This window comes from Saccopteryx leptura, chromosome 2 (genome assembly GCF_036850995.1).
Source record: "Saccopteryx leptura isolate mSacLep1 chromosome 2, mSacLep1_pri_phased_curated, whole genome shotgun sequence".
In the NCBI taxonomy this organism is placed as follows: domain Eukaryota; kingdom Metazoa; phylum Chordata; class Mammalia; order Chiroptera; family Emballonuridae; genus Saccopteryx; species Saccopteryx leptura.
Genome location: NC_089504.1, coordinates 368,133,358 through 368,159,821, shown reverse-complemented (window position 1 = coordinate 368,159,821; position 26,464 = coordinate 368,133,358). Strand labels below are relative to the sequence as shown.

Below are 26,464 nucleotides of genomic sequence, written 5' to 3'. Positions count from 1 at the left end.
TGCCTTGACCAGGGGAGCTCCACCTGAGCCAGTGACCCCTTGCTTAAGCCAAAGACCTTAAGCTTAAACCAGTGACCTTGGGCTTGAAGCCATCAACCTTTGAGCTCAAGCCAGTGACCTTGAGATCATGTCAATGATCCTGCATGTAAGCCAGCAACCTCACACGCTGGCAAGCCCATGCTCAAGCCAATGACTTCGGGGTTTCTAACTGCAGACCTCAGCATTCCTAGTCTACTATGCCATTGCTGGCCAATCAAGCATGAGACTTCGTTTTTGAGACAATTTGATACCAGAATTTGATATCTTAAGTGAAAGTGAAAGGTTGAGTGATATCATAAGTGAAAACTGGAGTGGCCAGTCCACTGTGGGGTGGGGTTAAAGCCTATTGTCAATCTTCATTGGCAACTGGCAGGTTGGTATAAACCCTCAACTAAGCCAGACTTGGAGATAACTCCAGCTGGACTGCCTTATCCTGTATGGGAGAACAGACAGGCTAAGCCCCTTGTACCTGAATGAAAGGCGGCTTTGGAGAAGGGGAAATCCTCCTTTCAGCTTCTCTTGGCAACTGGCGGATCAGTATAAATCTTCAACTAGGTCAGACCTGGAGAGAACTGCAGCTGGACTGCCTTATCCTGTATGAGATAGCTGACAGACTAACGACCTTCCCGGGTCTATGGCTGGGCACTAGGAAAGCCAAACTGAAAACATAAGGCTACGTTTCAAAAGGAAAATTTGTTTAATACACCTGAGTGCAAGTGTACAGAGATGGACTGAGCCGTGTTGGCTTTGGGAAGGGTTGGAGTATGGATTTGATAGGTTAGTCAGGCGTCTTGGGAAAAGCAGCTGATGTCACTGCCTCTATAGGTACAAAGTAATATTTTTCGTAGGTGGATTGGAGAGGTGCCACAGTTTCTCTGAACTGTTTATCTTCCAGCTCAACTGTCTAGAGTCCTGGGTTAGTTCAAAAGGTCTTGGGCTGGCCAGGGCTTCAAGCAAGCCAGTACCCCCTCCTCCCATGGATTTTCACTGCCCTCTGATTGGGGGTGGGCTGATCTATCAGAAGACAGTGCCTCTGGCCTTGTGGCTAGGCTTTTACAAATAACTATTGTGATTTAAACTACCCTAATTGTCAGGTCCCTTTCCAATGTAAGCTTTCCCTGACACTTCTACAAAGATAAACTTTTTGCTACATTTCAAAGTGAAGGCCAGGAAGCCATTAAGTGAGAGAATAGCAAGTCAATTAACTACAACCTCATAGTTGGGGATGACAATGTTCTGTTTTGATCTTGGGGGAGAAGTCAGGTGAGGAGAACTTGAGTTTTAAAGAGGCTCTGGATTTAAAGGCATCTTGAACTCAAACCTTACACTAAAGGCTTAATGATTAAGGAAGGAAGTTGAGGGACAAGAAGAAGAAAGGGTTAAAGAAATAGAGTTTCTGTGTAGTTACAATTCCTCTCCCTTTTCTGATTATTCCTCAGTCTTGAAGGATATAGGGCAATTGGATTCAGGTCAATACGGAGGGAGGATTAGCTTGTAGGATGGAGTCAGATTTGTTTGCCCATTGTGCCCCTTTTATGCAGCTCTTACGATCTCATACACTCACCTCTTCTGCAATGATCGCTGAGCCTTCTTAGAGGGTGCATTCTAACTTTTCATCTTTCCGCCACCCCACCATTTTTTTCTAAATTTTAAAAAAGATTTTATTTATTCATTTGAGAGAGGGAGAGAGAGAGAGAGAGAGAGAGAGAGAGAGAGAGAGAGAAGGAGGGGAGGAGCATGAAGCATCAATTCCCATATGTGCTTTGACCAGGCAAGCCCCGCGTTTCAAACCGGTGACCTCAGCATTCTAGGTAGATGCTTTATCCACTGCGCCACCACAGGCCAGGCTTCCCTCTTTGATAAGAGCCAAAATCCTTTTTGAATTTATTTCAGTTAGTGAAAACAGGCACTAATGTAGGTCTTTTGCAAAAGTGAAGTGGCATAAAGTGCACCTCTGTCAGCCTGTTTCCTGAAGTCTAACACTTTTTTTTTATGCCATCTCTGTCCCTTTCAATCCAGGCTAGCAGTATCTCTGTTGGTATAAAATTCTCAGAAAACCTTTGTGCAACTTGTTGCTTAGAAGTGTGTGTGTGTACATGTGTGCGTGTGTGTGTGTGTGTGTGTTTGGGGGGGGGTGTCCAGGCCATCATTCCTCATTGCATTTTACCAAAAGCAACAGGAGAAAACCAGGTCACATCTTCCACACTTAAAAAAATTTCTTCAGCTAAATACCTTTTTTTTTTTTTTTTTTACAGAGACAGAAACGGAGAGAGATGAGAATCATCAATCATTAGTTTTTCATTGCAACATCTTAGTTGTTCATTGATTGCTTTCTCATATGTGCCTTGACCGTGGGGCTACAGCAGACAGAGTAACCCCTTGCTCAAGCCAGCGACCTTGGGTCCAAGCTGGTGAGCTTTGTTCAAACCAGATGAGCCCATGCTTAAGCTGGCGACCTCAGGGTATCGAACCTGGGTTCTCCACATCCCAGTCCTATACTCTATCCACTGCGCTACCGCCTGATCAGGCTCTTCAGCTAAATATCTAAGTTAAGTACTGGCACAGTGGAGAGTGTGTCATCCCAGAGCACTCAGGTTGCTGGTGGATCCCTGGGTTGCTGGCTCGATTCTGAGGTTGCCAGTTAGATCTCGAGGGTGTTAGCTGAAACCATGGTCAGGGCACATATGAGAAATTATTAATGGGTGTATAACTAAGTGGAACGAGTTGATGCTTCTCTCTCTCTCTCACTACCTTTCTCCTTTCCTCTCTCTCTCAAAAATAAATAAATAAATAAATAAATATCTAAGTTTATTGCTTCAAGTTCTCTTTTCTGTCCAACAGCAGAACACAGTCCTGCCAAGTTCTCAGGCACTTTATAACCAGATCACCTTTTATCCAGTATCTAATAACATGTTCCTCACTTCCATCTGAGACCTTATCAGAAGTACCTTTAACGTTTGTATTTCTAGCAATACTCTGTTCATGGACATATGCATACCACATGGATTCTCTATGGTGATAGAAGCTTTCTCTAAAACTCTCCTCATTTTTCCTGAGCCAGAAAAGACCAACAATCTCTTCTGGAGAGTCTAGGATTTTTCTGTCATATGTCTTGAATTTCTTCCACCCTCTGTCCATTACCGAATTCCATTACTCACTTCCACATACTCCACTTCCCAACACCAAACTCTGTACTAGTTTCCTAGGGCTGCCAGAACAAATCAATACTGAATGGCTTAACACAAGATAAATTTATAGGCTCACAGATCTGGAGGGTGGGAGTCCAAAATCAAGGTGTCAGCAAGGCCATGCTCCCTCTGAAGGCTCTAGGGAAGATACTTTCTTGCCTCTTCCAACTATAGTTGGTTCCTGCCTTTCTTGGTCTCCCTTGGCTAGTAGCTGCATTACTCCAATCTCTGCCTCCATCATCACATAGCTATCTTTCCTGTGTCTCTATATGTCCTCTCTTCTTCTTATGCCATCAGTCATTGGACTTAGGGACACCCTAATGCAGTATGACTTTATCTTAACTAATTACATCTGCAAAGACCTTGTTTCCAAAAAAGGATCACACTCGGATTTTCCAGGTAGATACAGATTTTGGGAGAAAAACTTTTCAACCCACTACAGGTTTCAAGTAGCAGAGTTTGGAAATCAATGCACTAAACTTGGAACCTCTTAAAGGCATGTCTTCTTTTTCCACCTTCCCAGCTTCTAGCACAGGCCACAACATGCAATAAAAAAAAATGTTGCCCGAAACTTTTATACCTATGTTCATAGCAACATTATTTACAATAGCCAAATGGTGGAAACAAACCACATGCCCATAAACAAATGAATGGATAAACAGAAAGTAGTTATCCATACAATGGAATGTCACTCAGCTTTAAAAATTGGAATAAAATTCTGACACATGGATGAAACTTGAAAGGACCCTGCTAAATAAATAAAATAAGCCAGACACAGAAGGGCAAATACTGTGACTCCACTTATGTAAGGTACTTAGAGTAGTCAAATTAATAGAGACAGAAAGGTTACCAGGGGCTGCAGAGAAGAAGGAATGGGGAGTAATAACTTTAATTGGTACAGAGTTTCGGTCTGTAATGGTGAAAAAGTTCTGCAGATGGATAGCAATAACACTTGCAATAACAGTATGAATGTACTTAATGCCACTGAATTGTACACTTAAAGATGGTTAACATGGTAAATGTTGTTAGGTATGTTTTACCACAATGAAATGAAAGAAATGTTTGCTGGAAGAATAACTGCTTATGTTCAGGGCATTCTTATCCCAGATACCTAAGAATATCAGTCCTTAGTTTCCAGTTCCTTCAAATCTTTACAAAAATAAGAATAACAGAATTTATTTATTGAATACTTATTATATGCCAGGTACTATGCTAAGCATTTTGCATGTATTATATTGTTTAATCTGAAAACAACAACAACCTTGTAGTAGTTATTGCAATCCCCATTTTACAGACAAGGAAACACATGGGGCTCAAAGAGGGTAATTAACTTGCATAAGGTCACCAGCTAATAAATGGAACATGGGGGTTTGAAGTTGAGTTCTCTGCAGAGCCCAAGCTCTTTATCACTTTGCTGTACTTCCTGGAAAACCTCTCTCAAACTCAGGAGTCCCATGCTTTAAAGACAGGGACAGAAGGCAGGTCTCTAGTACAGTGTCTGCAAGCTTCTCCTAAGGAAGATAATAGCCAAGACGTAAACAGTGCTTTCCATTGTGCCTGGGAATACTTCACATACATTTACTCTAACCCTAAAGCAGGCCTCAGGAACGAATGCTATTAAGTGCCCTGCTTTATAAAGGAGGACATGAGGCTCAAGGAGGTTAACTAGCCCAAGTCACAAAGCTGGATATCTGCCCAGGAAAGTAGACTCAAAGACCTGCTAACCACCTACTTTTCTTACACTCTAACACAGGGGTCTCAAACTCGAGGCCCGCGGGCCGCATGCGGCTCGCCAAACAATTTTGTACTGATTTTTTTTTTGTTTTCAACTGCAGTGAGAAAAGTGTTGCGTAACAGTTGCCTTTTGTAGACCTAGTGCGGCCCGCCAAACGGCTGTGATCTTGCTCTGCGGTCCACATGCTGAGTTGAGTTTGAGACCCCTGCTCTAACAGGAAGAAACTCTGTGCTTAGTGCCACCAGGAGGTCAGCGTGACCAGCTCTTCCTCCTACTGCATCAGGACCTTACTCGCTGGCTTTTTCTCATGATTAAAATGTTTGTGCTCCTGACTTGTGGTGGCATAGTGGATGAAGTGTCGACCTGAAACTCTGAGGTCACCAGTTGCAAACCTGGGCTTGCTTGGTCAAGGCACAGAGGAAGAGCAACTACTAGGAGTTAATGCTTCTTGCTCCTCCCCCACCCCCTGCCTTTTTCTCTATCCTCTCTCTAAAAACCAATAAATAAAATCTAAAAACAAGCCTGGCTGGGCGGTGGCGCGGTGGATGGAGCCTCGGACTGGGATGCGGAGGGCCCGGGTTGGGGACCCCGAGGTCGCCGGCTTGAGCGAGGGCTCATCTGGTTTGATCAAAAGCTCACTAGCTTGGGCCCAGGGTCGCTGGTTCGAGCGGTGGAGGGGGCTTTACTGGGTCTGCTGAGGGCCCGCAGTCAGGGCGCATATGAGTGGGCGGTCAGTGAACAATTAAGGTGTTGCAACGTGCAACGAAAAACTGATGATTGATGCTTCTCGTCTCTCCGTTCCTGTGTGTCTGTCCCTGTCTGTCCCTCTCTCTGACTCTCTCTCTCTCTCTCTCTGTAAAAATAAATAAATAAATAAATAAATAAATAAATAAAACAAAAAAAGAAATGTTTGTGTAATGAATGAAAAAATGAGCAAAGGAAAGGCTCCCTCTGCTATGAGCTGAAGTTCTCAGTTTAGCCCAGAGGTTTTTCGCTATCAGACTCTCACCACTTTCCCTACCTTCATATTACTTGACAAAGTATGTGGGTTCCCCAAACAGACATGCTCTTTCAGGAGCCTCCAATTGATACTTGCAGTTCTCCCATTTTTCACTGTCTGCTTTCATGAATTAGTAGATTTCATATAAAAGCATCTGTAAGCACAGGCTTAGGCGTAGTGGATAAGATAAATGAACGAGGAGTAACTTTTCTTAAGGCCTCAGGGTCCTTCCTTATATCACCTGGTGACTTATCCTCACCACAAGCCCTCCTGGCCTCAGCTTTACTAGCGTGGATCCAGCTCCCATTCCGCATCTTTGCGTGGTAAAAGCGTTTACCGCCTTCGGCTTGAGGTCCAAACTGGGTTGTGGGTAGTAGTCACTCATCTTGCCCACCTCACCTTGTCCACCTCAGCCCCAGTTTAGTAGAATGGGAAGCCTGGCAAGTCCAGGAATCTTGGAGTCTGTCTGTGGGCATCCAGCTGCCCATCCACTCAGTCACCGCCTAGTTTTTATTGAGAATTTACAGTGTCAGGCCCATTGAGGTTTCCGTACCGGGAGTTACCGCACGCGCATATCTTCGGAGCGTCTGCATATTCATACGGGGAGCAGAAAGGCCGACGTTAAAGAAGCACTAATTCATCAATATTAATAAGGGCAGCCACCTGCTCCAAGGAAGGCTATGCATGTTAACAAGCAGATGACGCATGGGCCCCGCGCGTGCCAGTGGGCGAGAGCCCGAGCGTGGCGCGCCCCCGGAGCCCGGGCACGAGCGCGGGGAGGGGCGCAGGGGAGCTCGCCGCAGCAGCCGCCGCTGCCCCGCTGTTGCCCTGCACTGCGCTCCGGCCGTTCTGTGGATGGAGGTGTCCCGCTGAGCTCCGGGACCTGCCTCCCTCCGCCAGGACCTGCACAGGTGCAGTCGCGGGGGGCGACTTTGGTCCGGACCGACCCACGGCTGTGGGTGGGGGTTGGACGAGGTGGTGAAGAGGCCCCGCGAGCGGGGCTTCCCTGCCGGCAGGTCTAGGAGAGCCGCAGCCCCGCACCCGGACAGTCCCATCCTGGAATCGGAAAGGAAGAGCCCTGAGGCGGGCGCTCTCTGCTCGGCCCTTCGCGAGAGCGCAGCAGGGACGCAGCGCTAGGCCAGGAACGTGGGACGATGGGCACTGCAAGCAGCATCAGAGCAGGGGCCCCCATCCAGGCCTGATGCATGTGTGCGCGCATGTGTGAGTGTGAGTGAGTGTGACAGTGTATGTCTGTGCGTGAGCGCGCCCGTACGGGGTGCATGTGTGTATTTGAGTGTGACAGTGTGTGTCTGTGTGTCTGTGTGCCCGAGCACGCGGTCTGGGGCCAGGGAGGCAGGGGGCCGCTGCCCAGTGGTACTGGAACAGTGGGTTGGTGCCTCCTCTCAAGACCGTTATCAGGTCTGTCACCCTTAAAAGCTCCAGAGTCTTCTCGGCCCTAATAACATGCCCTGTCCCCTACTGTGCCCTCCCTGGGGCTCCAGGCCTTCCCCAAGTCCGAGCATTCCTGCAGGGTCAGCCCCTTGGCCGCGGACGTTGGGGAGCGATTGTTGGACCACAGAGCGGGTCGGAGAAAGGACAAATGCGGTGGAGGGCGCGCTTCCCGCTGTGGGCTCAGGGCCGCTGGAGCTCGGGGCGCAGCGCTGGACAGAGCTCAGGGTGGGGTTTATTTTTACAGCCCTCTATTCTCTCTTGCCTACCTCTTCCCTCCTCGTCGATCGACATCCCCAAATCCCCTCCCATTCCCGTTTCCCGGTCTTGTTTGTCCAAAAGGGCCAGTGGAATCTGTGTGCGGACCGCGGGATGAGCCCAGCTTTTTGGAGAGCCAGCCATTGTGTAGCTTGGAGGAGCCTTTATTTTTACCCCAACAGGCCAGGGGCGGAGGTCGGGGGAATGTGAGGTGAGAGCGAATGGAGCAGCAGTCGGAGGGGAAACAGGAGGAAGCAGAACTTCAAGTCGGAGGGGAAACAGAGGGAAGCAGAACTGCAAAGGGGTTGCTGGCTTAAGTGCAATGAAATACTCTCCATTCAAATGTGAACAGGTCCTAGCCGGGTAGTACAATGGGTAGAGCACTGTCCCCGCTCAAGAGGTCGCAGGCAAACAATCATGCATATTGACTGGGTTTTGCTAAGTAGTAACAGAAAAACTGAAGGTGCATCAATGGAGGACAGGTTCTAGGGATGATAGGTGGGTACACAGAATCAACTGATATATGGGGCAAGTAATGGGGAGAAAGGGGAAATGGCAGGGGGCCTCTGTGAATTTTTCTGCTGCTCTGCTCCACCCTGTGCAGCTCAGCAAAACAGGGACTGGAAATTTGTACCACAGGCCAAGCTGTGGCCAGTGCATCATTACACTGCATAAGAGGCTTGTGTGTTTCCTACTGGGTCTCTGTTAAATTCCGAGATGACTTTTCTTTTCCAAATTACACTACTATTGGGAGCCAAAATAAATGGTATAGACTGTAGAACATAATCAAATTACAGATCTGCACTCAGTTCTGTGATAAAGGGAAAAAGACAAGACAACCCCTTCTATGGTTCCTTTTTTCTGCCATTCTTCATGTATTTAAAAAGAGATCGATTTTGGAAGTTTAGAGAAAGGGGATAAGCGATCAATTATATTAACCCTAGCTTTTAAGGACATGACGCCTCCAAGATGAGCTGTGAGTGAAGACAGGGGCAAAGCCTACCAGGATGAAAGAGTAGCACATTTCAGTTGTAGGCCAAAGGCACCTTACCAAGAGAGAAGAGCAAGAGAAAGTGAGCTAAAAGAAGGAGAGAAAGGGTTATGATTTCTTTTCTTTCTTTCTTTTTTTTTTTTTTTTTGTATTTTTCTGATGTTGGAAATGGGGAGGCAGTCAGACTCCCATGTGCACCCTACTGGGATCCACCCGGCATGCCCACCAGGGGGCGATGCTCTGCCCATCTGGGGCATTGCTCTGTTGCAACCAGAGCCATTTTAGCATCTGAGGCAGAGGCCATGGAGCCATCCTCAGTGCCCGGGCCAACTTTGCTCCAATGGAGCCTTGGCTGCGGGAGGGGAAGAGAGAGACAGAGAGGGAATAGAGGGGGAGGGGTGGAGAAGCAGATGAGTGCTTCTCCTGTGTGCCCTGGTCGGGAATCAAACCCAGGACTCCCGCATGCCAGGCCGACGCTCTACCACTGAGCCAACTGGCCAGGGCCACAATTTCTTTTTTATTTGTATTTTTCTAAAGTGAGAAGCCAGGAGGCAGAGAGACAGACTCCTGCATGCGCTTGACTGGGATCCACCTGGCATGCCCACTAGAGGGTGATGCTCTGCCCATCTGAGGCATTGCTCCCTTTCAACCGGAGCCATTCTAGTGCCTGAGGCGGAGGCCATAGAGCCATCCTCAGCGCTGCAGCCAACTTTGCTCCAGTGGAGCCTTGACTGCAGGAGGGGAAGAGAGAGATAGAAAGGAGAGGGGGAAGGGTGGAGAAGCAGATGGGCAGTTCTCCTGTTTGCCCTGGCCAGGACTCGAATCCAGGACTTCCACATGCCAAGCTGACACTCTACCACTGAGCCAACCAGTCAGGGCCTGAAAATGTTACCATTTCAAGAGGGGCTGTCAGCCTCAACCCAGAAACCCTCCTCAAGACCATGGTAGGGCCAGTCAGAATGCCTGGTTCTCATCTCCTCTGCTGCAGTCTGGGGTCTTTCTAAAATGCTGAGCTCATGTTTGGTGTTCAGTGACTTCTAACTCCTAGCATAGGCATTCAGTTTTAGCATCATCTCCAGCTAGCCATTCATGAAGAACTTCTTGGCTCCCAGGCAGTAAGATCAGAATATATTATGGATTATAATTATGTTTCTGAACTCTAGAACTGTGATATCTATTTCTTCTTTTATAATTCTCTAGATGAATTCATTTCTCTAGAGCCTGCCAGGGCTGAGGATAGGTGCTGTCGGCGTATTCTTGCTGTTAACCAATGCCCAAAACTCAATCTTAGTCCTAGATGGCCCTTTTGGTGCTGGTTAATTACTATAGATTTTTCCATTTCAAATCAGCACCCCCTTGGCATCATGTTCTCCTTCCAGTGCCCCTTCTCTCCTAGAGAAGAGTGCACATTTAAAGGAAGTGAAAATTTCTGGAATATCTGCTGATTAATTTTCACATCTCTTTGAAATGGGACCCATGATCCAAGAGGCTTTGGCCAAATGAATTGAAGATACAGGTGCCTTAGCAAAAAAGATAATAAAGTTCATTCAGCAATAGCTCTTTCATTTAATAAGCATTTTGAAGCATAGACTGTCATAGCAGGGGTAGTTTTTCTTTCACTTGGAGCATTCTCCACATTTCCATGTAACTAAGTTATCCTCATTTTCCTAAAATCGTTGACATTTATCAGACATTATGTATTCCATTCACTGTGTTTAGCATTTTGAGGATGGTCTCATTTACTCCACAAAATAACCTTCAGTGTAGGTCCCAATCTAAATCCCATTTTATAGATGAGGAAACCGAGGGACAAAGAGGCTGATGATTTCTCCAAAGTCTCAAAGCTAGGAAGTGATAGGACCAGGACGGAACCCGGGAGCCCAGGCTCTTCATTACAGAATCCTGCCTCCATCAACACAAACCCTCACCAGTAAAACCTCCCCTATTCTTTATTGCATTCTGTGATCTTTTCTAAACTCACTCTGGCACTAAGGAATTCCTAATCTTTTCTGTCCTATGGACCCCTTTGGCAATGTAGAGAAACCTATGGGATCCTTCTCTGAATAAGTTTTTAAATGCATCAAATAAAATACAGTTATATCCAAAGAGCTCTTGGGGTCTGTAGACCCTATGGGAAGAACCCTGACTGAAAAATAGTTGTGCATTGCTTTATAGCTCTGTTGTCCAATATGGTAGCCACTAGCCACATGTGACTATTGGGCATTGAAACGGTGACTCGTTCTAATGGAGACTTACTATGAATGTAAAATATATCCTGAATTTTAAAGGCTTAGTATAAAAAATCAATCATTAATATTTTAAAATATGGATTATAATTTGAAATGGTGATATTTTTGATATACTGGATTAAGTAAAATGTACTATTAAAATATATTATTGTATTTAAATTATTAAGTTAATATATTATTAAAATTAACCTCCAAAGGTATTAGCTCTGTGCCAACATCTTTGTTTTAACAAATCAGAACCCACAATGCTTGCCACTGAGCCAGACATTGGCAGGTCTGTTGGCTCTTAAGCCTGTGTTCTTTCCAAGATATTATACTGCTTTTATATCTTTTTGTAATCTCAGGTCTGATCATTGTAAACTGTAAATACTCAAAATAAGTTTTGATGTGATGCTATGCTAACTGACTTAACACCAGTAAAATCCCAGGAAGAGTTAGTTGTCCAGATCCTTACCTGGTACGCCCTTTGCTACACTTATTTAGAATTTCAGCTTTGTAGACAGAAATGTAGAACGGCACTCCTAGGGCAAAATCCATGGTCTTTGCTATCTGTTTGGTTCTCCTCAGGTACATTCCAATTTAAGCATCTAACTGGATCAAAATTCAGAGACAGGAGAGAAAAGTTGGGTTGCCTTTCTGTGTTACAGGAAAGAAGTGTTTTGTGTAAAGAAGGATATGATAGATGATGATGCTTGTGCTGCCTGAAATTGAAAATGAGAAACTGTAAGTGGGGTGAGAGATCATTTTTCAGTGAGAACACATTGATTGATAGTTGAGCCACAGAGCAGTGTGCTAGGAGCCTGGGAGGATATTCAGAGGATGTCTGTGCCCTCGAGGAATTTAGATTCAAATTGGGGAAGGGAGAAAGGGAGTAAAGAGGGACAAGTATATATCCCACATGGGTGGGATATAAAACTGAGACTCTTGGACATTGATAAAAATGAAATGGTTGCCTGGGAAAGGGTGGAAGGTGAAGGGGAGTAAAGAGGAAAAATATATGGTGATGGAAAATGATTTGACTTTGAGTGATAGGCACACAACACAATCAACAGTTCAAATGGTATGGAGATGTTCACCTGAAACCCATGTATTCTTATTGATCAATGTCACCCCCATTACATTTAATTTCAAAATTAAAAAAAAAGAAATTGGGGAAGGGCTTGGAGTTATACCCAGATGCATCAATCACAGTTGAAGGCAATGTATGAAGAGGGCCGGAATCTGTTGGGAAATGAAGGGAGGCCAGAGTGTGCAGCCTCCCTGAGTGGTGTCCAGGATAGTGGTTATGGACTCTGGCTCTGGAACATGTTGAGAGTTGAGTCTTTTACAGGATAATAGATCATTTAATCCATTCCTATAGTCCCAGATATATGCTCTGTGTCTGGGAAAAACTCAGGTTCTTATTTGAAAGTCTCTATTAGTGTTCTATTTTTCTATTATTTATTAATGAAGGTAGTAATATCCAGGTCCATGAATTTCTATCCAAAATCCTTGGAGCTAGGCATGTTTCAGAATTTAGATTATCTCATATTTTGGAAGGCAGTAATAGAGTGCATATTCTGTATATCATCTCCTAAGGGTTGCAGCAGCCATCTCTATAATTTTAAAAATGAATATTTCTACAGGAAAAGACACTACATAGGATAACTTAAAATTATAATCAGCTTTTATATTCATGTAGGTCACATTTAGTTGCCAAATGAGCTTAGGTCAGGTCAGGTTGTGCCACCAAATAAGTTATGAAGAACTTCCAGTTTTTAGAGCACATAGATATGAACATATATTGACTATTGACATTTATTGTCTGCCAGACACTGTTCTAAGCTCTTTCCTGTATTTACTGCTTTAATCAGCCATTGGAGGTAGGTCCTGCTATTATTTGTGTCTTGAGAAGAATAAAAGGAAGCCCAGAGGAGTTGATAAACCTGCTAAGGTTAGGGGAAGAGCAAGATGCGAACCAGGCAGTTTGGCCCAGGGGCTGCACACTTCACCACTATGCTTTGTGTTTTAGAGCAGGGATTTGGAGGCAGATGTATCTCTCAAGTTTACTCTATTTAGGTTAGTATTATTTATATGGACATGGGCGATGGCTGTTGGTAAAGGGGATCTTTGGTTTTAGAAAGACACAAAGTGGCCCTGGCCCGTTGGCTCAGTGGTAGAGCATCGGCCTGGTGTGCAGAAGTCCCGGGTTCGATTCCCGGCCAGGGCACACAGGAGAAATGCCCATCTGCTTCTCCACCCCTCCCCCTCTCCTTGCTCTCTGTCTCTCTCTTTCCCTCCCGCAGCAGAGGCTCCATTGGAGCAAAGATGGCCCGGGTGCTGGGGATGGCTCCTTGGCCTCGGCCCCAGGCGCTAGAGTGGCTCTGGTCACGGCAGAGCGACGCCCCGGAGGGGCAGAGCATCGCCCCCTGGTGGGCAGAGCGTTGCCCCCTGGTGGGCGTGCCGGGTGGATCCCGGTTGGGCGCATGCGGGAGTCTGTCTGACTGTCTCTCCCCGTTTCCAGCTTCGGAAAAGTACAAAAAAAAAAAAAAAAAGAAAGACACAAAGTAACAGAATCTATGATTATGGCTCCTTGGCAGAGCTGGCCCAGTCCAAACTCACAAACTCCTTTATTTCTTCTAGATAAACGAATCCTGCAAGTTTCAGCTGTGCAAGAATGGAGGCCCCGCTGGTGAGTTTGGATGAAGAATTTGAGGACCTCCGGCCCTGCTGCTCCGAGGAACGGGAGGAGAAGCCACGGTGCTTTTATGGCTCATCTCCCCACCATCTAGAGGACCCCTCGCTCTCCGAGCTTGAGAATTTTTCTTCCGAAATAATCAGCTTCAAGTCCATGGAGGACCTGGTGAATGAATTTGATGAGAAGCTCAATGTTTGTTTTCGGAACTACAATGCCAAGACCGAGAACCTTGCTCCTGTGAAGAACCAGTTCCAGATCCAAGAGGAGGAGGAGACCCTGCAGGACGAGGAGTAAGAGTCTAAGTTGCTCTCTTCTGCTTCACATGCGATCCCTGTAGGCTGGGGACTCCTTGCCATAGAACTAGTTTCTGTCTATGAGTTCATGGCTTATTACTTGAATTTTTATGTCAGTGGGGCAGGACCTGGTTATCACTGACATTGTTCTGTTATGTCCCTTTATAGTCACCTATAGAGCTTCTTTAAATTGCAACCTTAAAGGAGTGAAGGAATTTTAGGAAATAGGAAGTTTTTCCTAGATACAAAAAATATAAATTTCAGGAGCATGGTAAATTTGGGGTCTGTCTATCTTCAGCTTTTTTTTAAATGAGGGGGGTGGAGATAGTGAGACAGACTCTGACGTGCACTCAGACCAGGATCTATATCCCTCCCCGTAACCTTGCCTGGGGCCAATGCTCGAATCAACAAGGCTATCCTCAGTGCCTGAAGCCAACATTTGAATCAGTTGAGCCAATGGCTGCAAGAGGGGAAGAGAGAGAGAGGCGGGGAGGGAGGGAAAGAGAAGCAAACAGTTGATTCTCATGTGCGCCCTGGCCAGGGATCGAATCCAGGACACCAGCATTCGGGGCTGATGCTCTATCCCCTGAGCCACATGGCCAGGGCCTATCTTCAGCTTTCATTATGTCAGTGGTGCTCTATCTAGATATCAGAAAATAAGGACTAGAAAAAAATTGACTGTGACAGAGGAATCTGTCATTAGTACAATTTGCTTTAAGAAACACCAGTATTGTGAACATCTCCAAATCATTTACAACCCTTCACAACTGGAAATAATATCTAGAAATATTAAGATATATCCAGATGAGAAAATATACCAACTGAACAAAGAGCCCATGGAACTAACCCAGACAATATAAATAGGATAAACTGGGTGAAGTGGCTTCTGAGCGTGCAGATTCCCTATTTCCCATACTAGCCACCTTCTTGGGTCTGAACGGTAGTGGAGAAAAGAGCTGTTCGAGGAGGGGTAATTGGTCATATACATTAAAGAAGAGTGTTTGTAGCATTTATAAGGAACACAAGCATTACCAATGGAGATAAAATATGCACCAATTGTTCCTTAGACATCACACAAGAAATGCCACGTAGTGGTAATAGAAGTTGTGAGCAACTATGCTTTTGGTTTCTCTTTTTATGGACTTGAGTGGGAAGAGTTGACCATAAACCAGCTGAGTAAGAGGCATGTCCTAGAGGTTTGAACCTGAGCACATTTGGCAGATGGTGGCTTATTGCATCTTTGAATACAGGGCTGTGGATCTGTGTCTTACTATTACATCCCACTGTCAAATATAGTGCTTGGTGTGTAGTAAGTGATCAAATAATATTTTTTATTCCTTTTTTAAAATTGATTGATTTTAGAGAGGAGAAAGGAAGGAGACAGACAGGAAGGAGGGAGAGAGAGAGAGAGAGAGAGAGAGAAGCATTCTCTTTGTTGTTACACTTAGTTGTGCATTTATTGGTCGCTTCCCATATGTGCCCTGACTGGGGATCAAAACTGCAACCTTGGTGTTTTGGGATGATGCTCTAACTGACTGAGCTAATCAGCAATGGCTTCAAATAATATTTTTTGAATGAAATATTGAATATTGAATGAATTGGATGAGCAATAATAGTTAGCTAGCCTTGTAGGTATATGTAAAATATTCCTAGGTCTACCCCATTTCTGTCTTTTCTTTTTAATCAATGCTAGCTGGAAGGCATGGGCATAAGAACAGGTCCCTCTGGTGACCAGTACATCACTGTGGGCTGTGTGCTCTGATTCTACTTTTAGTTTCAAACTGATTCTTTTCTGATGCTGATCCTGTTATAATTTGTTCCTCTTTTAAGTAAAAAAAAAGTGATGACTATGGGGTTTTACTACGTGTATACAGAGTATTTTTTACTTTAGTTCATTGCACCAGTCAATGAACTAGAAATATAAAGTCAATGAATTCTAATTTTCATACTCGCACTAACTCATTGTGTGACCTTGGGCTAGTCACTGACTCTAGTTGACTGCGTGGGTTCTCATCTCTGAAACCTCCAGAGCTCGATCTTGACGAAGCGGGACTAAGGACTCGCTAAGAACCTAATTTCTTGTTTTACCCAGGTTGCGCTCTGAAAATGACATTTTAAGATGTGTCCAATTCCTTTTGCTTCTAACAAATCATTTCTGCCCTACAGAAGCCGGTCTGCCTCATTAAGGCTGAAGGCCCAGTGAGCAGGCTCTTCCCCTCTTCGAGCACATTAGCAGAGGCCACTCAAGATCAATTACCGTGTCAGGGGATTATTGGTCTTATCCTGATTTTTCTGACTTGCCTGCCTCATTGATGAACTCAGCTGAAAGACCAAAGGTTGAATAATTCCTTAGAGATAAAATATGATTTGGGGATGGTATAGAGGGAGGAACCTGGGAAGAGAGAAATTAACACTGTGCGCATCTAAATCTTTACAACTTAGAATAAAAATCAGAATTAAATTACATACTTTGTTTTATAGACAGCTATTCAGATATTTCAACAATAAAATTATGATGAAGTGAAAGAAAAAGATAATTTAATATCTAACCTGACTCCAGTTCTCCTAAGTATAGCTCTAGTGTTTGTTCTAATAAACTTGCTTAGGTTTAATATTTGGAGGGATATTTCATGTACAAATGAATCAAAAGTGTTTTGGGTGGGATAGAGCTAAATAATAGAACATTAAAACAAAAACAATGAAATTTTTGGTCAAATTAACCTCCTTAAAGATAGCACAAGTCATAAAGCAAATGCAGTGATTACCTTTGAAGTTTTTACTTCTTTTTTTTTTTTTTGGTGACAGAGACAGAGAGAGACAGAGAGAGGGACAGACAGACAGGAAGGGAGAGAGATGAGAAGCATCAATTCTTTGTTGCAGCACCGTAGTTGTTCATTGATAGCTTTCTCATATGTGCCTTGCCCGGGGAGCTACAGCAAGACGGAGTGACCCCTTGCTCAAGCCAGCGACCTTGGGCTCAAGCTGGTGAGCCTTGCTCAAACCAGATGAGCCCACGCTCAAGCTGATGACCTCAGAGTTTCGAACCTGAGTCCTCCACATCCCAGTCCAATGCTCTATTCACTGTTTCACCACCTGGTCAGGCGAAGTTTTTACTTCTTTAATTCTCATTTGGAATTGTTTAGCCAATATAGGAAATCGGCTATATAACAATTTATCTCTGATTCATCAGGGCATGGAGGCATTAAATGAGTCAAATTTGAATATCTATCTCCTATTTCAAAATTTAGAAACTATTTCAGAATCTCTTCTTTGCTTATGTGTGATATTTTAAGAGATTGAATCAAGGCCCAGAGCTTCTTAGGGGACAATAAAAAATATTAATGGACAGTTCTTGCCCTACCTCCTGCCTCATTGGGGTCCCTATCAGCCCTCTTACAAGTGTTCCAGAGACAAAGGGGCCAAATATGTGAGAAAAAGGACAGTTTTTCTGTTCTTCAGATGGAATTATGGGGTTAAAGGTGATGTTAAATAACAAATAAATGGCATGCAGTCAGCCACATTTTAAGTTGAAGACAAGGCCCTGGCTGGTTGGCTCAGTGGTAGAGCATCAGCCCAGTGTGTGGATGCCCCAGGTTTGATTCCTGGTCAGGACACATAAGAAAAGAGACCATTTATTTCTCCACCCTCCTCCTCCCTCTTCTTTTTCTCTCTCCCCTCCCTCCTGCAGTCATAGCTTGATTGGGAGCTGAGAGTGGCTCCATAAAGCCTCCGAATCAGGTGCTAAAAATAGCTTGGTTGCAAGCATGGCACCAGATGAGCAGAGCATTGGCCTCAGATGAGGGTTGTGAGTTGGATCCTGGTCGGGACACATGCAGGAGTCTGTCTTTCTAACACCTCTCCTCTCACTTGGAAAGGAAAGGGAAAAAAAAAGTTGAAGAAAGGTATATATCCAGTAACCAGATAGGAAAAGATGACAGACAACTGTGATTCTTAGGAAAGTTAATTCTCTTCTTAGAGTTCAGTTTCCTTAGAAGGCAGAGATAGTATTAATTCTATTTAAGCATTTTAAAGAATCTAAAAAGTTGTTCAAAGTCATTCATTTGCTAATAATTAATTATTCCTAAGTATTAACTGCAAAAGTGTATTCATGTTACCAACACACATCTAAGTATGGATATTGACATGACTAGATACAAATGAAACACTGAATAAGGGCTGTAGACAGCCTAGAGGGGATTAAGGGAAAGGGTACCAAATTAGAATTCTAATAAGTCTTATACCCTGTCTACCATATTATCAGGAATCGGTATATAGATGTGTGTGTGTGTGTGTGTGTGTGTGTGTGTGTGTGTGTGTGTGGATTCATGTAGCCTAGATGGCTATGCTGCCAGTTTTAGACTGAGTTTCTGTCTAGGTGTATTATCACAACCCATTCTGTTTGGTTTGTCCATCCTCTGCTAGCATCCTTTCCCAAATCCCTAGCCTTCTGGTGAAAACTCATTTATTCAATTCTGCAGGCATCTAAGCCCAAGCTATAACATAAACAGCTAAAAATCCTTTTCTGTTATTGTAAGGAGTGAGAGCAAATTGAATCTCAGGTGCCATGGCAGCATGTCTGGAATTGAAGCAACCTGTTTAACCTTAGTTCTTTGATAAAAGGTAGATTAGGTAGCTTTCAAAGTCTCCTTTCCCCAAGATAAGAGTAAATAGCAGGATGCTTTTCAGGGTAGTGGAATCTTACAGCTCCCCTCAAGGTACCTATAAAAGGGAATATGTCCATTTCTAAGGATCCTGCTTACCATCAGCAAGTTAGCATCTCTGGGGAGAAAGCCCTTCCCACTCTCTTCCTCACAGAAGAGGCAAGTTTTGTGCTTTCCCTCCTACCACCGCCTCGTTCCTGTGACTGCCTGCCTCCCAGTGTTCTGTCTTGCCTTCCATTTAACCTTCTCGGGATGGAGATGCAGACAGAAAGCAGCATGTGCCCTGCTGCCCGTGCCATTCATCTTCTGTAGATTGATGAAAGCACACCGTCCAGAACAATGCAGTTATAGATTTTTCCTGCAGAGCTAGTTTCTGAATTGCTGTGATTTGAAACTTGGTATAGTATTCTGAAGTCATGTCAATCATAAAATTCATCAGGAACTGGAAGGGTTAAGTGGTTAGTAATTTAGGCGCTGGAGCTCTATTGCCTGGGTTCAAGTCCCGCCTCTGCCATTACCAGCTGTGTAAACTTGTATAAGTTAAATTAACTTCTCTAGGTTTCAGTTTTTCCTCATTAGTATCTGCCTCACAGAGTTGTTGTGAGGAGTGAATGAATTAATCCACATAGCATTTGGAATAGTACCTGGCTTATGGAAAGTGCTTGTTTAAGTGTTGGCTGCTATTGTTATTGTTAAATGGGCACTGAATAAAGATAGGAAGTATATGCAAGTGATTACAAAGAGATGGGAGTTACTCTATCTTTAGGTTGTTTATAAACTTCAAAAGCTAAAAAATACCTCAGAAAGAAAGAAGAAAACCTGGACAAAACCTGAAAGAGAAAGAATGGCTTGAGATCCCAAGGAGATAAAGGTTTAGGAAATTGTCACTAAAAATCTATAATTAGGAGATAAAATCCAGACTATGGTGATGAAGTCTCTGAAGAGAAAAGTTGCTGCTCCCTAAAAGATTAGCGAGAGTTCCCAGTTGTTGCTTTAAGGATGTGAATAGTTTCAAGGTCATTGAAAAGTGTGCAGTCTGTTGGCATTCCCAGCTTCCAGCCTGCCTAAGAGAGAGGTACAAAGGCTCCTGCCTATTTTGGGCTTTGCTGAATTTCATTTTCCAGGTCCTTGCTGCAGGGACAGATCTGAAGGTCAGTGCCTGTGCACTGTTCCTTCTCACCGCAGAGAATGTGAGGCAGTGGTGCAAGCGGGGTTGTCCACCGACCTTTCTGGTGGGTGCGGTGTTTGCAGGTTTGTCTTGGAGAGAGCAAATCCTATTTGCCTCTTGGCTTTAGAATGCTATGAGACGTGGATTATAATAAGGCTGGATTACTGAAGCTTTAATCGTGCCTCATAGAGACTGGATTATCATCGTGTTTAAGAAGTAGACTCTGAGATCCTGCTGAATAGATGTCTAATGAACACTTGATGAGCTCTTGCAAAGTGCTTTCTTGTAATCGTAGGAAAATAATGAATAAGAGGATAACTCAAACACTGCCATTAAATTGTGTTTTCTTGAGTTCATTTTGTTTCATTCTAGTTTAAATTGTGTGCATCATACACTAGGAAAATCTCTTTGCTAATTGACTCATATATTATATAGCATTCTTGATTTTAGATAGGTTAAGAGCACTACCCTTCCTTATTTTATAGATCTGATTTTGATTACAGATCATCTGTACCCTGTTTTGCTCGCTCTCTCTCTCTCTCTCTCTCTCTATATATATATATATATATATACACACACACACATATATATGTAAATGTATATATACAACTTGCACTTATTTCAGCATCTTAATTCATATTTTGTTGTGTTTTGAATTTGATCCACATGTATACATATTTGCTTATTTTTCAATGGCTGTTTCCTTCCTTATATTAGTATTTCCTACACCTTTGTTTCATAACACTTTGACATGCATAGGCACCTGAGAGTCCTCGTTTATCATTATTTAATATTAACTCAAGTGCTGATGGCTTCCAGGGATGGCGTTATTTCAGGAGCTAGGTTTATTGATTTGCATTAATCTCTTAGTATTAACTAATGTATATATTTTCCTCTGTGTGAGAGTTTGTGACTTCAGGGTTTTCCCCACCCCTCTTTCCCCCAAACAAATGTTTCTGAAATAAGTGAGTCAAGTAACAAGAATTGTTGAAAACCATGTCTTATAATATACATATCAGCATTTTAAAAAGAAATGTAACAGCCTGACCAGGCAGTGGCGCAGTGGATAGAGCGTCGGACTGGGAAGCCGAGGACCCAGGTTCAAGACCCCAAGGTCGCCAGCTTGAGCGCAGGCTCATCTGGTTTGAGCAAAAGCTCACCAGCTTGGACCCAAGGTTGCTGGCTCGAGCAAGGGGTTACTTGGTCTGCTGAAGGCCCACGATCAAGGCACGTATGAGAAAGCAATCAATGAATAACTAAGGTGTTGCAATGCGCAACAAAATACTAATGATTGATGCTTCTCATCTCTCCATTGCTATCTGTCTGTCCCTATCTATCCCTCTCTCTAACTTTCTCTCTGTCTCTGTAAAATAAATAAATAAAAATAAAAAGAAATGTAACAAAGGGAGCCCCATCTTTTCAGATTGTAAAGTAATTTTGTAGACAGAGGTGTATTTATGATTCCTTTTCATATACATATATTTGCTTTAGAGGGTCCATGATGGAGAGAGGGCACACTTAGACTATGTTGTTAGAGGGCAGTATTGTGCCACCGTGGGCTTGCTAAATATTTTGGGTAATAAGTAAGCATTAACGACATTGGCATTAGTTGATAACCCTGCTCTTAATGAGATCCAACCAGGAAATCTGCCCAGAACTCTATCTCTCTATCTTTTTGCTCTTTCTCTCTCTCATTCTTCTCAGCCCATAGGAAAGGAAACAGGGGCATTTCTTCTTTTTTTTTTCTTTTTTCCTTTTTACTTAGAGGCGGAGAGGCAGAGAGACAAACTCTTGCATGCCCCCCAACTGGGATCCACCCAGCAAACCCCCTACAGGGTGATGTTCTGCCCATCTGGGGCTGCTGCTCTGTTGCTCAGCAACCTAGCTATTTCAGTGCCTGAGGCAAGCTATAGAGCCATCCTCAGCACCTGGGGCCAATTTGCTCCAATTGAGCCATGGCTGCGGGAGTAGCAGAGATGGGGAAGGGAGGAGAAACAGATGGTTACTTCTCCTGTGTGCCGTGATTGGAATCGAATCTGGGACTTCCACACACTGGGCTGACACTCTACCACTGAGCCAACCGGCCAGGGCAGGGGCATTTCTTAGTTTCATGAGACTATTTTGTCAAGGGATTGATTTGGTGAACTATGTTGAGGGGTAGATTTATTTTCTAGGACAATTTATTTATTGCCAGAGGTGATGTGACTATAGACTCTATCATTTGTATCTCAATGGTGAGACATTCCTCTTCTCTGGAACAAATACCTTTCACTTAGAAGCTCCTGGCCAGGTTCCATTCTCTGGCTTTTTCTCTCCACATGGAGCCTCTAATTCAGTTTCTAAGCAGCTCTTACTCCTACATGCTGGAAGGCAGATGACCTCAGCCTGGCACACACAGAAGCCTCTCTCTGGCTGGCCCAGCTCTTCCTTCCTCCAGGCGGGGCGGGGCCACAGATGTGTGCTAATGACAGCTACTCTTTGTTTACAGGGTTTGGGATGCTCTGACAGACAATTACATCCCTTCACTCTCTGAAGACTGGAGGGACCCAAACATCGAGGCTCTGAATGGCAACAGCTCTGACACTGAGGTACCTCTCTGCTCCCTCTCCCGTCCACCCCTCCCCCCACTTAATAGAGCTTGAGAAGATGTGGATTCTAGTTTGAAAAACATTCAGTAACTGAACAGTCTTCCCAATTAAATGCTCAAGATCATTACTAGGAAGGTAGGAGTTGTGGAGGAGGTGAAAAATAAGATGAGGGGGTATATCCACTGTGTACATGAGGTGACTGATATCATTAGCTGTGAAAAATGTAAATGCAGATACTTCTTTTGCTGATCTGTGTACTACAACGTGGAAAATTAGGTGGTCTGAAATAAGAGAGTGGCTACCACATGTTTCTTTTGTGTTCAAGCAATAATGGTTAAAAAGAACAATTCAGTCCTATCAAAGCAATGCTGAGAGCAAGGGCTGACCGATCAGTGGCCACCTTAGAACTTGGCAAATGGCCAAAGATGGGGCTCAGATATTAGTGAGGTGGCCATGCAATGGGGAGGAATTCTTTATGAAACTCAACCAAAGAGACATCTATGTGGCTGGACCTGAGTTCCATTCTGTGGTTTCTGATACCAAAGAAGAAAGTAGCACAAGGGCTTCTGAATAAATAAAGAGAATGCTTATATTGAGTTGATTTGCACTGAGTGACTTTTTCAGAAGATCCAAACTGCCCCTCCTAGCTGATTCTACACTAAAAAAGAAAAAAAAAAGTACACTCATATAGTAGCTGAAAGCCAATTTCTGCCTTGCTTAGTGTTGGGGAAACAGCTGTTAGGATTGCTCTCTGGTTTCCCAGCTGCAAGCACTTTGCATGATTAGTGCATGAGCACATGGCAGAGCCGTGTGTGTGGTCTATGTAAGGCTACAGGTGCTTTCCTTTGGCTCTGATTGCCTGCCCACCACTGCGCAGGGCCGTTTTGCTGTTCATTTGTCTGCTGCTGTGAGAAGGTTTTCCCCTGCCTGTTTGCTCGTCCACCATCGTGAGACTCTAATAAGTGGAATGGCCGAACGCTTTCTGGCTCCACAGTTCCTCTACCATCTGCCTGAATCAAATGTGAACCTGCCTTGCTTCGGCCACCAGCATTACACTTGGTTTTCTAGTTTCATCTGTAAAAGAAATTTGACAATTTCTTATCAGAAAGGGCATAGCAAATGAGGGTGGAGGGTGGATCTGATATTCCTAGGTGTTCTAGAATTGAGTTCAAGTGAAAGTGCTACAAACAGGTTTCCTTACTGGGCAATATTTCTGCAGATCATTGACCAAAATAGCTTAGAGTGATTAGTTGGCTGACTTTTTGAAAAGGTAGTTATATATTCTTTTTAACTCTTCTAAAAATTAGCAACCCAAAATACTGAAAAAATATCAAGGCTTCATTGATGGGGCAGGTAAGATGGTGACATTAAGACTAAGAGATCTGCTACAAGACTATTCAGCATAGATCTTGGAGGGTGTGTCTCAGGTCCTGTTTGGAACTTCCACCTGCTTACTTTCTCCTGTAATGCTTATATGTATGGTGTTTAGTATGTATCCAAAATTCAAAGGAGAAAATAGGCAATAATGGAACAAATCTAGTTACTGAAACTAAAACAGGTCCATCTTGGTGCAAAAGGCAGATTTTGCTGTTATCTCTTTTGCCACCTTGCCAACTCACTGTGGATCAAACTACATGTGGATTAAGCCAAATGGTATATAAAATAGCTTGCCCTTCAAAAGGACTTCAATTTATCCTCATTTGCAGATTTCCCTCAAGAGGGTTAATATTTCAGGGTAAATTGAATGACCCTGAGCAGGATGATCTTGAGCTTTGTTCCTTGTAGAATTTCTTTCATCTAACCCATGGGAAAGGACAAGGTAACAAAGTGGATGGATCAAGGCTGTTTTATTTCATCCTTCTTAATTATCTGCATTCATTACAGTAGAGCTCTTTTAACTGACCTCAGTTGAAAGGCTTGCTAGATTAACCAGTACTCTGTATTCCTTCTGTAAAACGTACCAACTGGATTCCCTTGGCATGCTGAATGCACACAGCTGGTAGGCTTCTTTCTAATGAGCTTGCACAGCCCTTCTTCTACTTAAGTGGTTCACTGCCAAGAATCAGTTGTATTTATTCCTAACTCTGTTCATGATTGCACTTATGACTGAAACTAAGTAATTTAATTAAATACTATAGAAAGTGTCGGGTTATGACTGCAAAGAGTCATTTTTGCTTTTTACAATCAAAGTAACACATATACAAAGTTTTAAGACTCAATACTTTTTTTTTAATTAATTAATTAATTTATTTTTTGTATTTTTCTGAAGCTGGAAACGGGGAGGCAGTCCCGCATGCGCCCGACCGGGATCCACCCGGCACGCCCACCAGGGGGCGATGCTCTGCCCATCCGGGGCGTCGCTCTGTCGCGACCAGAGCCATTCTAGCACCTGGGGCAGAGGCCATGGAGCCATCCCCAGTGCCCGGGCCATCTTTTGCTCCAATGGAGCCTTGGCTGCGGGAGGGGAAGAGAAAGACAGAGAGGAAAGAGAGGGGGAGGGGTGGAGAAGCAGATAGGTGCCTCACCTGTGTGCCCTGGCCGGGAATCGAACCCGGGACTTCCGCACGCCAGGCCGACGCTCTACCACTGAGCCAACCGGCCAGGGCTTTTGAAATAATATGAGACTTAAAACAAATGGAAAGAGCAGCCCAACTTGTCTTTCTCTACTCCAGAGGCAACCTCACTTATTTCTTTCAGCTGATTCTTTTGGCAGATATGTTCAGTTTTCTAAATAACACATTTGCATCGCCATTTCTTTGATTATTTAAAATTAACAGTTTTTGCTGTTTTCTATTTGTATTGTGGAAGATAATATTTAATTCTTTTATATCACCTCAAATGCTCCAAATTAGCCTGAGCCATCCTAATATACTAGAATTGTTACCAATTTATAGTTAAATCAATATTAAGTACACACACCTGTAACTGTGTACTGTTTCTTTTTCTTTTTCTTTTTTTTTGGTATTTTTCTGAAGTTGGAAACGGGGAGGCAGTCGGACAGACTCCCGCATGCGCCCAACTGGGATCCACCCGGCATGCCCACCAGGGGGCGATGCTCTGCCCATCTGGGGCGTTGCTCTATTGCAACCAGGGCCCTTCTAGTGCCTGAGGCAGAGGCCATGCAGGCGTCCCCAAACTACGGCCCGCGGGCCACAATGCGGCCCCCTGAGGCCATTTAACCAGCCCCCACTGCACTTCTGGAAGGGGCACCTTTTTCATTGGTGGTCAGTGAGAGGACCACTGTATTTGGCAGCCCTCCAATGGCCTGAGGGACAGTGAACTGGCCCCCTGTATAAAAAGTTTGGAGACCCCTGGAAGCCATCCTCAGTGCCTGGGCCAACTTTGCTCGAATGGAGCCTTGGCTGCGGGAGGGGAAGAGAGAGACAGAGAGGAAGGAGAGGGGGAGGGGTGGAGAAGCAGATGGGTGCTTCTCCTGTGTGCCCTGGCTGGGAATCGAACCCGGGACTCCTGCACACCAGGCTGACGCTCTACCACTGAGCCAACCAGCCAGGACCTGTGTACTGTTTCTTAACGAATCATGTACGGTGTTCTATAAGAATATTTCCTTTCTTGTACCACTTTTTGATTAATCTGTAGTGAAGCATTACCTTGTTTTTTTCATTTGCTTTATTTCCTATATCTATCTTAATTCAAACCCAAACTCTGAGTGAATTCTAAATCTCATGGTCGGTTGAAAAAAAAATCAGATATTATATAAATTTAATTAATTTTTTTTCTAGAAAACACCTAAACTAGTACCCTCCATCTTTCTGCCATAAACTTGCCTTGTGGTGTTCTACACAGCCACACAGCTAGCCACACAGCTGCTGTCCTGGGACACCTTTATCTTGGGGGTTCTTCTTGCCTCTCTCTTTGGTCCTCTGCCTGATATATTTTTATCTTTTTGTTTTGGTATAAACAAAATCAGTATATTCTTGAGAAAGGGAACAGAAGATTATGTGTTTTAGAATCTATGAGAATGTCTTTTCTGTCATCTATTTGATGAAGAGTTTGACTTGATAGTTAAATTGCAAATATTTTTTTCAGAATTCCAAAGACATCATTCTTTTATCTTCTAGCTTACAGTTGCTGTGAGAAGCCCCAAATCGACTTAGATTGCCTGTCTTTTATATCTGACCCTCTTTTGGTTCCCTTCAGAAGCTTTTAG

General features: G+C 43.9%; 1 protein-coding gene across 1 annotated transcript in view; it reads left to right on the top strand.

Moving 5' to 3' along the window:
* The first annotated feature begins 6,740 nt into the window (after positions 1 to 6,740).
* Positions 6,741 to 26,464, top strand: part of FEZ1 (fasciculation and elongation protein zeta 1) — a 55,981-nt gene continuing 36,257 nt past the window's right edge. The window contains exons 1-3 of the mRNA XM_066366474.1: positions 6,741 to 6,873; positions 13,532 to 13,876; positions 22,197 to 22,296. Of these exons, the coding sequence (XP_066222571.1) occupies positions 13,566 to 13,876; positions 22,197 to 22,296 (411 nt within the window). The 5' untranslated portion in view covers positions 6,741 to 6,873; positions 13,532 to 13,565. The remainder of the gene's footprint in view (positions 6,874 to 13,531; positions 13,877 to 22,196; positions 22,297 to 26,464) is intronic.